We start from the raw sequence: 12,025 nt of genomic DNA on the forward strand, positions 1-12,025 counted from the left end.
CTAGTGTTTACTTACACGTATTTACAGAGAACGATTAAACGAATTTACATTAATTTTCTTATATTACTTAGATTAGCGAAAACTCCTTTAGTAAATTCTAGCGCACAGACGCAGCTAGACGGAATTTTACAGTCGCACTCAGAGACGTATCTTCAGTAGGTACATAGGTACTGAGCGTATTCACTGCCGGCTGTCAAACTCGACACGAAATACAGCTGTCCAGAGAAACTATAAATAGGTATAAAGAACTATAAATCCTCGTGATCTACCTATAGTTTACGTCTCTGAGCAAGTCTGTAAGCCATCCATTAATTAAGTCACAGTTTGGCCATTTTTAAATACCCCTTGTCACGTTACAATAAAAATCGCAATTTATCTGCCTTAAATCGTCAGACCGGCCTTCATGTGTGAACTAATTTATGAACAGCCCCTAAGTGTTGAGTCAGCCGCTAAGACCAGTACGCTTTGTCGCGCACGCGCCGCCGCCTGCGCCGGCGCCGCTCCAGATACAGCGCGCACGTACTGCTGCCGTCCATTATTGATATCTCCGAACTTGCGTGCTAAACACAAAATAAACAAACATGTAGTATCCATATCCATATATATATACTAATATTATAAATGCTAAAGTGTGTGTGTGTTTGTCCGTCTTTCACGTCGAAATGGAGCGACGGATCGACGTAATTTTTGGTACAAAGATAGTTTATGTGCCAGTGAGTGACATAGGCTACTTTTTATCCTGGACAAATGCACAGTTCCCGAGGGAACAACGCGCGATAACCGAATTCCACGCGTGCGAAGCCGCGGGCAAAAGCTAGTTAATAATATAAATGCGAAAATTATTTTATCTGTCCACTTCAAGGTTAAACCGCTGAATGATTGAGATGCAATTCAGTCATCATCATCATCGGTTACTTGCAACTCACATTTTATAATAGCAGAGCTGGCGCACTTCTGCCGCCCTAACCAAGGGGTAAGAGAGCTATACTGTACTGGTGCTGGATATGGAAAATTACAAGCTATTACAGCATACACTCGTTTGAAAGACATAACCCTTCTTCGGTCAGTCGAGTAATAAAGCCGCATTATTGCTACCTAACCGTCAATGTGCCCGCGTTAAACATTCGGTCAAATCAATAAAATGTTCAAGAATGAAACGACGTATTAGAAATTATTAAACAACTAGGTCACTATACCAAGGACAAAAATAAAACAACAAATTATAATCCATTCAAGCAAAATGCATCAAAAATTAAAGACAATGACGGCACCATTCTATTGTATAAAAGTAAATTAAACACACCCCTGAGAAAAATACCATAGTGCACCAACTTACAGTCGATATTGCAGTGCAGCGAAGTGCGACATAGTACGTTATTCAATTAGTTTATATTCCATGTGACAAACTTAACTATACCAGTGGTGAAATCCGGAACTATTGCTGTCACGTACTATATCATACAAATCAGTTTAAGTGGCGCCGCCTCTGAAAGTACGGGTAGTTGGTGGAAATTGTGAATAGGCCTACAGCTGAGCAAATAGAAGACATTGAACGTAACAGCTGTTTCAAATAATAATTTGATTTTATGCGTATGCTTTTGCACAAATAAGCAGATATGAAATGCAATCGTTTCGGTAAACTTGATTTTTGAATTATTACAGCGCATCAAGAAAGAAAAGAAAACAGTAAAATTTTATTCGCGACAACATAGAAAAAAATACGCATGTTACGAAATGGTCCCAAATTTAGCAATTTGCCAGTCGAGTCTTGCGAACGGCGTTAATCTTAATATAATATAATTGCGCTGAATTTAACTGCTAAAATAAGTTATTGGAAAACTAACACTTTCAGATAATTTGGATGTCAAATAATTTACTCCAACTAGTTCAAACAAAATCGGTTTAATCCTGGTCACGGCAACAAATTGTAGTCACGTGAACTTGTCCGCAATCAACAGACCGATCGACTAATGCCGTATCCTATACGATTATACCTACCTAAAGCTAGAGTAAACCCATTAACCCCAGCACCCCATAAAATTTAGCATCTTGCGAAATGAAAGATAAAAAAGGTCTCAAAGCGGCCAAATTTTGTTGAAAGTACGAACTACGAAGTTACTTTTAGTTAAATTTCGATTCATCGATATGTGCAGAGTTATTAATCTAAGAAGGTGTTTAGGGCTTAGTAAACTTTTAACTTCAAACTCACCCTCGGAACGAGCAAGGGCGGCCCTTTCCTGAAGATGTAGCCTTGCCCGATGCCCTCGTAGTCACCGTTCAGCACAGCATCCTGGGCGCTGGACTGTAGCAGCTTGGTTAGCACCACTATTAGTATCTGAAAGGATACAGTGGTAAAGAACCGATGGTAGATTTTTTGACGTTCATAATTCTTGTTAGCCTAAATTGAATTTCGGCTATTTTTCAATTCATAAAATATTAATCATTAGATACAGCAGTTGAATTGAAATTCCGGGATTTTATTAAATTCTCGTGGGAATTCCCGAAAATTACATAGTGGTTTTCAATTACGTTACATTAAAACAACCATGCCTAATTTCATGACTCTAAGCCCATCGGTTGTTATTTCGAGATTTTATTCCTATCCCGTGGGAATATCAGGATAAAAAGTAGCCTACGTTTTATTCCAGATGTCCATTTCATCCAAATCCGTCTAGCCGTTTCAACGTGAAGGAGTAACAAACATACTCACTCACTCACTCACTCGCTCACAAACTTTCGCATTTATAATATTAGAAGGATAGGATTGGAAAACAAAGGAATTAGAATTTACCAAAATCAGCAGTGTTATACTAAGGAATATTTTAGGACCTCCGCTAACTCGCGCGGGTGCACGGCTTGGCGCAGGCGCGGCGTGCTTGTTTCATGTCATTTTAAGCTGCGTATGGATTAACTTCGCGCGGAAAACCATCGAACATTAGCTATCCCCGCGTGAGTTAGAGAAAGAAAATAAGGGCCATTACCCGTTTGTGATTTGCCAATAGAAATCAAGGCTGTAACCCGTTGGTTACAACCAACCGAACAACCGTTAAAATATCGCTAGATGGCCGTTTCGTTTGTTGGTTGCCTCCCGGATTGGTACCAACATCTTGCTCGCTAATCCTGTCGTGAAGCAGCAGTGCTTGCGCTGTTGTGTTTCGGCGTGGAGAGTAAGACAGCCGGTGAAATTACTGGCACTTGAGGTATCCCATCTTAGGCCTCTAGGTTGGCAACGCACCTGCATTACCCCTGGTGTTGCAGATGTTTATGGGCGGTGGCGATCCCTTACCATCAGGAGACCCACTTGCTCGTTTGCCGTCCAGTCGAATAAAAAAAAACTAGCGGTATTTCGCCTGTCAAGAAACTCTCACTGATGGTAGAGTTGCCAACTCTCGAAACGAACACCCGGGAATTTGTAAGAAACCGGGGTTTCAATCATTTATAGTTTGAAATTTATATTTATTTATGAGCAGAGGATCTAATATTTGCGGTTTTTTTTTTACCGCAAAACAATGAAAGTGCGCAGCGATGGGTAAAATTTTAGAAGTACCAGAGAAATTATTGCATCCCGGGAGGTCGGAAAGTTAACTATTATTCCGGAGTCTCCCGGGCAATCAGGGAGGTTGGGAAGCCAAACTGGTGGTGATGTAACCTGGAAGAGCAGTATGAGCCCGTTGAGCAGCTGCAAAGCGAGCAGCGCGCGCGTGAGCGGCGCCCGCACCGCCTCCACACAGCCCGCCGTGTGCAGCGACGCCGACAGCAGCGGGGAGCCCTCCGACCACACCTCGCGCCACTCCGACTACGACACACACACAAGGCTGTGTTTCTACCAGGGATGAGCGAAGAATGCGTGTTTCATGAACCAATAGAATTATATTTGAAAGAAAAGAAAGAAAGAAAAAAAAAACATTTATTGCCACAAAACACATTAAATAAGATTTCATACAAAATAAAAGTTTATCACAACAATAGGCGTCGGCGGCAGCATATGTTGCTAGCGCCGGCCACGAGGAGCGACGCCAAACAGCGCTGTTTTTCAGCCGACACCCCTCTCAGTATGCTCCTCTACAGTACTGCCAGGTGCGGACTTAGTTAGGTTTAGTATATTAACAAAAAAAAAGTAATAATTATAACAATAAAAACGGGCAAAAAAATTAAGAGAAAAAAAAGGAATATAAAAATAAAAATAAAACAGGATAAATTTCGCCAGGATGTTTCGCCACTCATGTAATCCAGGACTGAGAGGTTCCCGATATGAGACCTTTACTGTTTTTGTAATAAAACTTTTTTTACCTGTCTTTTAAAGCTCAGTACTGAGGTACTAATTCTAATTGGAGGTGGTAAATCGTTCCATACATCATTTCATTTACCTATCCTCGCGCGCCGCTCTGGTGGAAACAGCTGAGCGGAGCGAGGCGAGGTAAGTGAAGGGGAATATTGGTTCATGAAAAACACATTCTTTTGCAACACACCCTCGCACATATCTGGTTGAAACGCAGCTTAACGCATCCAGTGCCATTGGCACCCATCGTCGTCTTGGTGGACCCTGATGCCGCAGACGCCGATCTACGTCCGATTTAGCTTTATCTGGATGCCGCGGCCATCGACCGGCGTCTGTCTACAGAAACGTCGGCATCGCGGCAAAGTACCTACCTATCTTCATATCAGCCATAAGAAGTCCGCGTGAGTTGCTTCGGTTAGAAACAGCCTGCATTCACCGTAAACGCTCGGCTCGTTGGTAGATGTTCTACTAAGTTACGCTTACTAAATACTAATCCGCTGTCTCTAGACGAAAACTTTTCGACCACAACAGCTATTTCTGTTCTCTATGCTATGAGTTTATTAGAATAGAATAGAATATAATAAATTTATTCGCTTGACTATGTCAGTGACTCTCGTTCCTCTACGTATCTCCTCATGTCTGATACGCTCTCGTAGAGAAAACCTGAGCATAGCTCTCTCCATAGCTCGCTGAGCAACTCTAAGCTCTGAGATCCATATGTTATCTATCACATCACTAGGGACTGGCTGAAGACTTTCGCCTAAGGTACTACCTAAGAACTAAAGAAAAGGTAGACTTCTACTACAAGTAAGTCAATGGGTTTGCCCTAGGACAAACCAGTACGGCCTGAAATTGGGTTTGACCGGTAGCAAATACGACTACACACCTGTTGCAAGGGGTCGTGGTAACAGGCTGCTAGTACTCGCGGCGTGCAGCAAGAGTAGGGACACACCGGCGGTAGAACCTTACCGTCGGATCCAGCGAGCCTGCGAAATAATTCGTGGTTCTCATTAACCTTGCATTAAAAAACAGCCCTGCAATATTTCATGACTCTAAACTCAGCGGTAGTGGCTTAAGAAATTTAATCCCTATCCCAAGGGTGTATTGGGATAAAAGTGATCTGTACGATGTCCCAGACATTCAGCTATCAACATACCAAATTTCATCCAAATCCGTCTAGCCGTTTTAACGTGAAGGAATAGCAAACATACTTACTCACGAACTTTCGCATTTATAAAACCTCGTTTAAGTTAAGCTTAAACATGTTAACTATAGCTATCTGTGGGATTCAATAATTGTGATTTTAGCTGTTGGTTCTCCTTAAATAAATAAATAATATAATATGAATATCCACCAGTTTCGAATGATAATGTCACAGATTTGCTAACTGTGACTTTGGGCATGTAAAACCCGAATATTTTTCTAAAATGACACCAGCGAATTAAACGGGGTTATTACGAGTAAATCTGACTTGGTAAGAAATAAAATGGTAAGGCTCAATAAAATCTTACGTCATGACAAGTGTGGAGTTTTCATTGAGGAAGTCCATGTTGATCCAGGGTATCTGATGCCAGTCGGTCGGGGCCTCCGCGCCGCAACACCCCAAGTCTACCTGAGGTCGAAAAAAAAGCATGCCGTCGAAAATAAAGGTGCGGACGTACTATTAAAACGCGACACCACGCCACGCTTGCGGGACGCCATCCGACGCGTGTCAGTACTAATCAGTCCCATATTATTTGTTAAGGTCAGTTGCAGATAGAAACATGCGTCGGACGACGTGGCATTGGCATGTCCCGCATGGCACCGTATTTTAGTAGTATGTCAGCGCCTTCGAAGGAAATATTTGGATATCCAGTTTACAAGGACGAGACGTGCGTAGGCATTAAAGAAAAGATTTTACCGATATATCTGACTCGCTCACGCCCAAGGCTTCGTTCCCACGGAGCAATGCTCTATGACGGAGGAATTAAGATAGTATTCCTAAAAAACTTATCGAGCTCCATGGGCACCTTTATGCAAAATTTCGGTGTTGGCTTGTCAGTTTTGTGAGTCAGGACATTTCTTTTAAATTAAGAAGATGTGGTTAGTTTTACCTGCATTGTATCTAGCAGGCGTTTCCAGGTGGGTTCCGTGAGATATTGTGATATGCCCACGCGCAGAGAACTGGACAATTCCTTGTTCAAAGCCTGTATAGATAATCATAGCAACAAACAAGTCAATCCATAGAGGTCTACATATTAAACAACAAAGAGTTCCAACTACATTCGAATACACAATTAATATACATCCCCTTATGATAAGATATGATAGTTATAGGATAAGACAGGATAGGACGAGATGTGACGTCAGGAACCTTCATGCTCCCCGTGGCGTTCTACAAGGGAAACGAGGGTCCTCGTGTGCTTTTTAGAGGCTTTATGGATAAGTACCTCTCGTGGGTACGCCCTACATTACCCCTCTATTTTTCCTGAACAGAGCTGGATGCATAAAAGTCTCTGTTAATTAGCGCGGTTGCACGGTTGGGCGCGGGTGCGGTGTGGTGTTTAAATAGGTTTCAATAGAGCAGAGATCCGCCTCACGCAGCGCTGCTCTATTATAACATGAACCAAGCACGCCGCACCCACGTCAAGCCGTACACCCGCGCGAGGTAGCGGGCGCCCTTAGGCACATTTTCCGCTCTATAAACAGGACACACGAACCAGAAGACGAAGCGTTGTCAGGCCTTCCACTAGGTGGACTGATGACATCGTGAGAGTTGCGAGCAACCGGAGGATCCAAGTGGCGATTTGTCATTCATTGTGGCGTTCTAAGTGGGAGGCCTTTGTTCAGCAGTGGTCGTCTTTCGGCTGATGGTGATGATGATACAAAACAGGACAAGACAAGACAGAATAAAAAGATAAGTTACCTTCAGCGTGCCATTGCAGGCGCTATACACCACCATCCCGTTCAGCGCGATCAGGGAGCCGCTGATCATCCAGACGCGGCAGATCCAGGCGGCACGCGCCCAGTGCGGGCACTTCAGGAACCACGTGACCAGCCGCAGCCCGCTCGTGTAGTGCAGCTTCATCGCGTACACTTGGAGGATCACCAGGCCGTGGAGAAGGATCACTGTTACCTGGGGGACGGGATTTAAGTCCAATACCGCGTCCTATTAGGACCGTTCAGGCCCTCTGGTCTTTATTGTCTAAAACACTTGGGATCACGATCGTTTTCACCACTTCTTTCTATTACACAGTGCAGGATGAGGGTATAAAGAGATTTTATGAGAGATCATGAATCGGATCGCAAACGTCAGCACCAGTAGCGGCGTTAGGGTAGGGCGCGCTGAAGCGACCGCCCAGAGCGCCGGACTTAAACGGGCGCCTGCATGCACTCCTCAAGGTATCCCCTCGCTCATTGAGCGAAGCCTATACTTTCTAGAAAATGCCCAAAAGTAGGGAACGCCGTGGAAATCTCGCCCAGGGTGCTGGAAGTGCTAAAATCGGCACTGGTCAGCACGTTAGACAATACGGGCCGGATTTACCATAACTATAAACGGATTACTTACTACTGTGGGATACGGGCATTAAGGTGTATTTTCCACAAATGTTCAGATTTTTATGATCAATCTGATTACGTAAATAGATATAGGTAGAGTCATTCACGATGACGCGTGCCGTGGTTCTTATTACAATATCATTAATGGCTAATTTTGACAAAATGACGCGTCTTCGTGGATGGCACTAGGTATATCTTTGACGCTCTGTGCTTTCTAATAATTTCAGCTCTTTATATGCTCCGAAGTGTCTTAATGTCTGCCACAGCGGAGCGTGCAAAAATATCTGACACGACACATCCTACCGGCCCTAGAAGTCGAATTAGATATTTATGCCCGCTTTGTTAAGTCAGATATTGGTGCTGGTTAATGTAGGTACCTCGCCTCGCCGTTACGATATAACTGATGGCGACTGTACACTTTAGTTACATCATATTATATTGTGGGTAGCTATAAAAGGAATCGGTCTTTGACCAAGCATCTGTGCTTCAAACAGCTTCTAGTGAATAATACCTTATGAATATCCGTAAGGAGCATCATGACCTTGTGCGAAGCGTTGTAACAGAATATGAGTAAAAACAGCGACACGACGAGCTGAGCGATCAGCAGCGCTCGGAGCACCCCCGCCAGTCGGTGTCGGCCATCTTTGCTAAACGCGAACACGCCGCGAGCCATGCATGGCGGCGCATGCTGCCTCTGCAAGTTTGAGTGTGATAGACAAGGATGAAATGAGCCATTTAGTAACAGTGTTAAGCGGGAACATGTCGCCAGCTACGCAAGACATATGATACACAGGTTTAGAACTCTGCGAATTCATTGTCAAGGTTTGGTTAGTTAACAACCAACCGCAAGAACCCTTTCCAAACAAAACGATGATACTTATTTGTAGAAAGATCGAAAGGTGTGAGTACAAAAATTTGAGTGGTGTTTAATAACAGAGGCATATGTGACATGTGTATTATTTGATGTTGAAGAGGAAGAGGGCGGGTTCTATGTACATGATAACATATGTACATTTGTCGCACATAATTGTGTAGCTGTGGTGCACGATTTACAGCAGAAGTTATGATTCCCTCCACATTTGAAATAATTACCGCGTAACTACTTATCTGTGGTAGAAATTTCACGCTTGTAATGTAACACGATGCGCACAATTTCGCGGCTTAGCGACTCTACTATAAATAACAAGTGTTGAACAGCAATACACTTACTGAAGATATTTATTTTCACTTAAAACCTTGACATGAAACAGGAATCAAGATATATTACCACAGATCGTACCTTTTACATTGATCTCACAGTTATTTATGTATAAAATAACAAATAACATTAACATTTAAAACCGGTTGACGTTGAAAGATGCCGTCAAATTTGACAGAAGTTTTTTTTCAATAGAGACTAGTTGAAAGCAAAACCTTCCTTATCCATAAACGGGAATATAACAACCTCTTTTGTTAGTGTTACCTATGTTGTTAACAAAGGTTTTTTTTAACTAATTTTACCGTTATAACATTACCCACATTACTATGATACTAAGTAGGTATATAGACAGAATAAACTGGTTTACGCCGGGGTTTGAACCCACGACCCTCTGCTTGAGAGGCGATAGGTCAAACCATTATGCCACCACGGCGATACCGCACCTCTGAGTTTTTCGAAATTCATGTGCGGAATTACATTTGAAATTTACCACGAGCTATGCGGTGAAGGAAAACATCGTGAGGAAACCTGCACAAACCTGCGAAGCAATTCAATGGTGCGTGTGAAGTTCCCAATCCGCACTGGGCCTGCGTGGGAACTATGGCCCAAGCCCTCTTGTTCTGAGAGGAGGCCTGTGCCCAGCAGTGGGACGTATATAGGCTGGGATGATGAAACTGGTTTACGATGGTAGAGACGGAAATATTATTAAAACTTCTGGTAACATTCAAATAATGCCTGACAAGTTTTCTCCCCTCTGTATTCAAAAATACTGTAGTCAAACTGTTGATAGTAGCAACTAAGCGAAGTTGGATCAATACATTCAAATCACAAATAGATTACATTGTTTAAAGGAGTACCAACCTTTTTTCAACTTATCATAGAGAAACTCCAATAAAATATATATACTGGCCATATGCAAATAAGAAAAAAAGCGGGAACGTTTTGAAATAAAAAGTAGCGGCTGTCAATTGTTTTCCGCTCGGCGGAAAACATGGAGCTGTCAAATAATTATTGAAATTTAATAAATTTCGACGATTGGAGAGTTAATCTAAGTGACATTTAGTTAAATAGTGGTTAATTAATAGTTCAAAATGGATACCGGCGAGACGTTACAGTTGACGCGGAAGAAGGTCAAAGTCGCTTGGAGCGATGACATGAGCCATGACTCAGAAGAAGAAAGAGGTAGGTTCCTAACAGTGTTCGTATAAATAAAGCGCAACAGTTGGTTTATATCATAAACGAACCCATAGGAGAAAATAATAAACTAATAATTAAAAAATATCATGGGACATTTGACAACCTTTTGACCTAGTCCCAATTAATTATACTTGGCAAAATAATAATAACGAATAGGTAATCATCGTAATACCTGAATGTTATAAATATTAACAAAAAAAACCCAATGTCTAATTTTTATGTATGTATTCTTCAACTCATATATAATACTACCGTCGATTGCGCTTTTAAAAACATAAGTCTGTTGCCACAAACAAACCGATAGCGACACTATAGCGTAGGTAATATAAAATTCTTATCAGTGGAGGGCTGGAGGCACTTCTTTGAAGACACGATTCGGCCTTATACTACGAAGTCCGATTTGCCTTTGATCCTTATATTTTCAATTATTTATTTATTTTAGAGCGTGAACGGCAAATACAATTGGAAAAGGAGCTAGCAGCAAAGCTTCTAGAAAAACCCAAGTATGAACCTGAAGAGTTGGAAAAAATTATTGGATTTATCATGAAGATGACCACATTATACGATCTCAGGGACTCTGATTGGACGGAAGACACTAAGAAGGGTATAGAAGATTGGATCCTCGAGCCCAAAGCATTAATCCTCAGCATTTATTTCAAAGGGGATAGACTTAGAGCTACAAGCGATATACCTTTAGTACCGGTATATGATCTGATGTACTTTCTAAGGCAGCCAGACTATGTCTTCAAGGCAGATACGTTCCATGATGATATAGTGTTTGGGACATTTGTGGATTCGGTCGAGTCTAATTTAATACAGATGTTGGAGTTGGTTTATGCTCCGTACTTCTTCGCTATAACTACTTGGCCGGAGAGTAAGTAGCCTTGAATTTAAACCAATTATCTTGCTGGTCCATCACCACGCATTTAAGACGGCTTTGTGACTTGAGCATGTTTTCATGTAGACCTTACCATGAAAACCCTTTCACATGATTTTTTGGATCAATCTGGATCACTATCATGATCTTACCGCCTATAATCTTGCCATGTAGGCGTCTGGGCTGGCAATCTTCTGTAATCCTCTTGTTTTTTGGTGGTGCTCACTTACAATCAGGTGATGCGCCTGCTAGTTTTGCCGCCCTTTCTCATTAAAAGAATACACATGTACTGACCTGTTATGCTGAACAACAATGACAAGTTTCGAAGTCTAATACAATAAATCAATAAAATAAATCTCCAGAGCATATGTTTCTCTTTTGAAAGGTTAATGTACTAATGGTAGTAGATACCTTAACCTTTAAACAAATCTCCTTTCAGGTGTAAAAAGCGAATTCTGCTCTCAACTTCACACATTCCTAGCCAAGCTCACGGACATGTACTATAAGATGCTTGGCCTCACCGTCCTCTACATTCCTCGGGAGGGTCAGCAGCTTACGTTTGAGAAGGCCAGCGCTGACCGCGAGCTGGTGAAGAGGCTGGAAGGAGTCGTGGTGTACTGGACGCACCAGATTAAGTCGTGCTTGGAGGACACAGCGTCTGTGGCCTCCCAGCAGGAGCTGCTGTGTCCAAGTGACGAATATGACTTTTGGATTTACAGACGTAAGTTTTGGAATTACATTTTAGGAGGAGCTTCCATTCAGAACTATCTAGTTTCTTTACGGCCACTTACACGGTCTGGGATTAAAAAAAAACAACATGCACTATGGATTAGGGATGACAGTTCCATAGATCTTATTCTGTGACCTGGACACAAATCTGCCTTAGTTTTATTGCAATGTCAACTTATATCGTTCTTATCATATTCTTTTGTAGAGT

At 42.2% G+C, this 12,025-nt stretch overlaps 2 protein-coding genes across 4 annotated transcripts in view; one reads left to right on the plus strand and one right to left on the minus strand.

Annotated features, from left to right (window-relative positions):
• Positions 1 to 62: 62 nt before the first annotated feature.
• On the minus strand, positions 63 to 9,155 carry LOC141431656 (RDS/peripherin-like protein xRDS35). Of its 3 annotated transcripts, none has more exons than XM_074092836.1 (9): positions 9,096 to 9,155; positions 8,328 to 8,510; positions 7,185 to 7,394; positions 6,373 to 6,465; positions 5,791 to 5,891; positions 5,166 to 5,265; positions 3,650 to 3,796; positions 2,210 to 2,335; positions 63 to 560 (listed from the first exon to the last, which is right to left on the minus strand). In XM_074092836.1, exons 2-9 carry the CDS (start codon positions 8,487 to 8,489, stop codon positions 450 to 452), a joined length of 1,050 nt encoding a protein of 349 aa, XP_073948937.1. In that variant the 5' UTR covers positions 8,490 to 8,510; positions 9,096 to 9,155; the 3' UTR covers positions 63 to 449. The 3 variants fall into 3 exon arrangements, with proteins under 3 accessions (XP_073948937.1, XP_073948936.1, XP_073948939.1); XM_074092835.1 differs by having other exon boundaries at positions 9,026 to 9,117; XM_074092838.1 differs by lacking the exon at positions 63 to 560 and adding an exon at positions 1,165 to 1,486 and having other exon boundaries at positions 9,026 to 9,117.
• Positions 9,156 to 9,972: 817 nt separating this feature from the next.
• Positions 9,973 to 12,025, plus strand: part of kl-2 (dynein heavy chain 2, axonemal kl-2) — a 112,528-nt gene continuing 110,475 nt past the window's right edge. The window contains exons 1-3 of the mRNA XM_074093790.1: positions 9,973 to 10,196; positions 10,654 to 11,085; positions 11,528 to 11,809. Coding sequence (XP_073949891.1) covers positions 10,106 to 10,196; positions 10,654 to 11,085; positions 11,528 to 11,809 — 805 coding nt within the window. The 5' untranslated portion in view covers positions 9,973 to 10,105. The remainder of the gene's footprint in view (positions 10,197 to 10,653; positions 11,086 to 11,527; positions 11,810 to 12,025) is intronic.

The sequence above is a fragment of the Choristoneura fumiferana genome, chromosome 10, assembly GCF_025370935.1.
Source record: "Choristoneura fumiferana chromosome 10, NRCan_CFum_1, whole genome shotgun sequence".
Classification (NCBI taxonomy): domain Eukaryota; kingdom Metazoa; phylum Arthropoda; class Insecta; order Lepidoptera; family Tortricidae; genus Choristoneura; species Choristoneura fumiferana.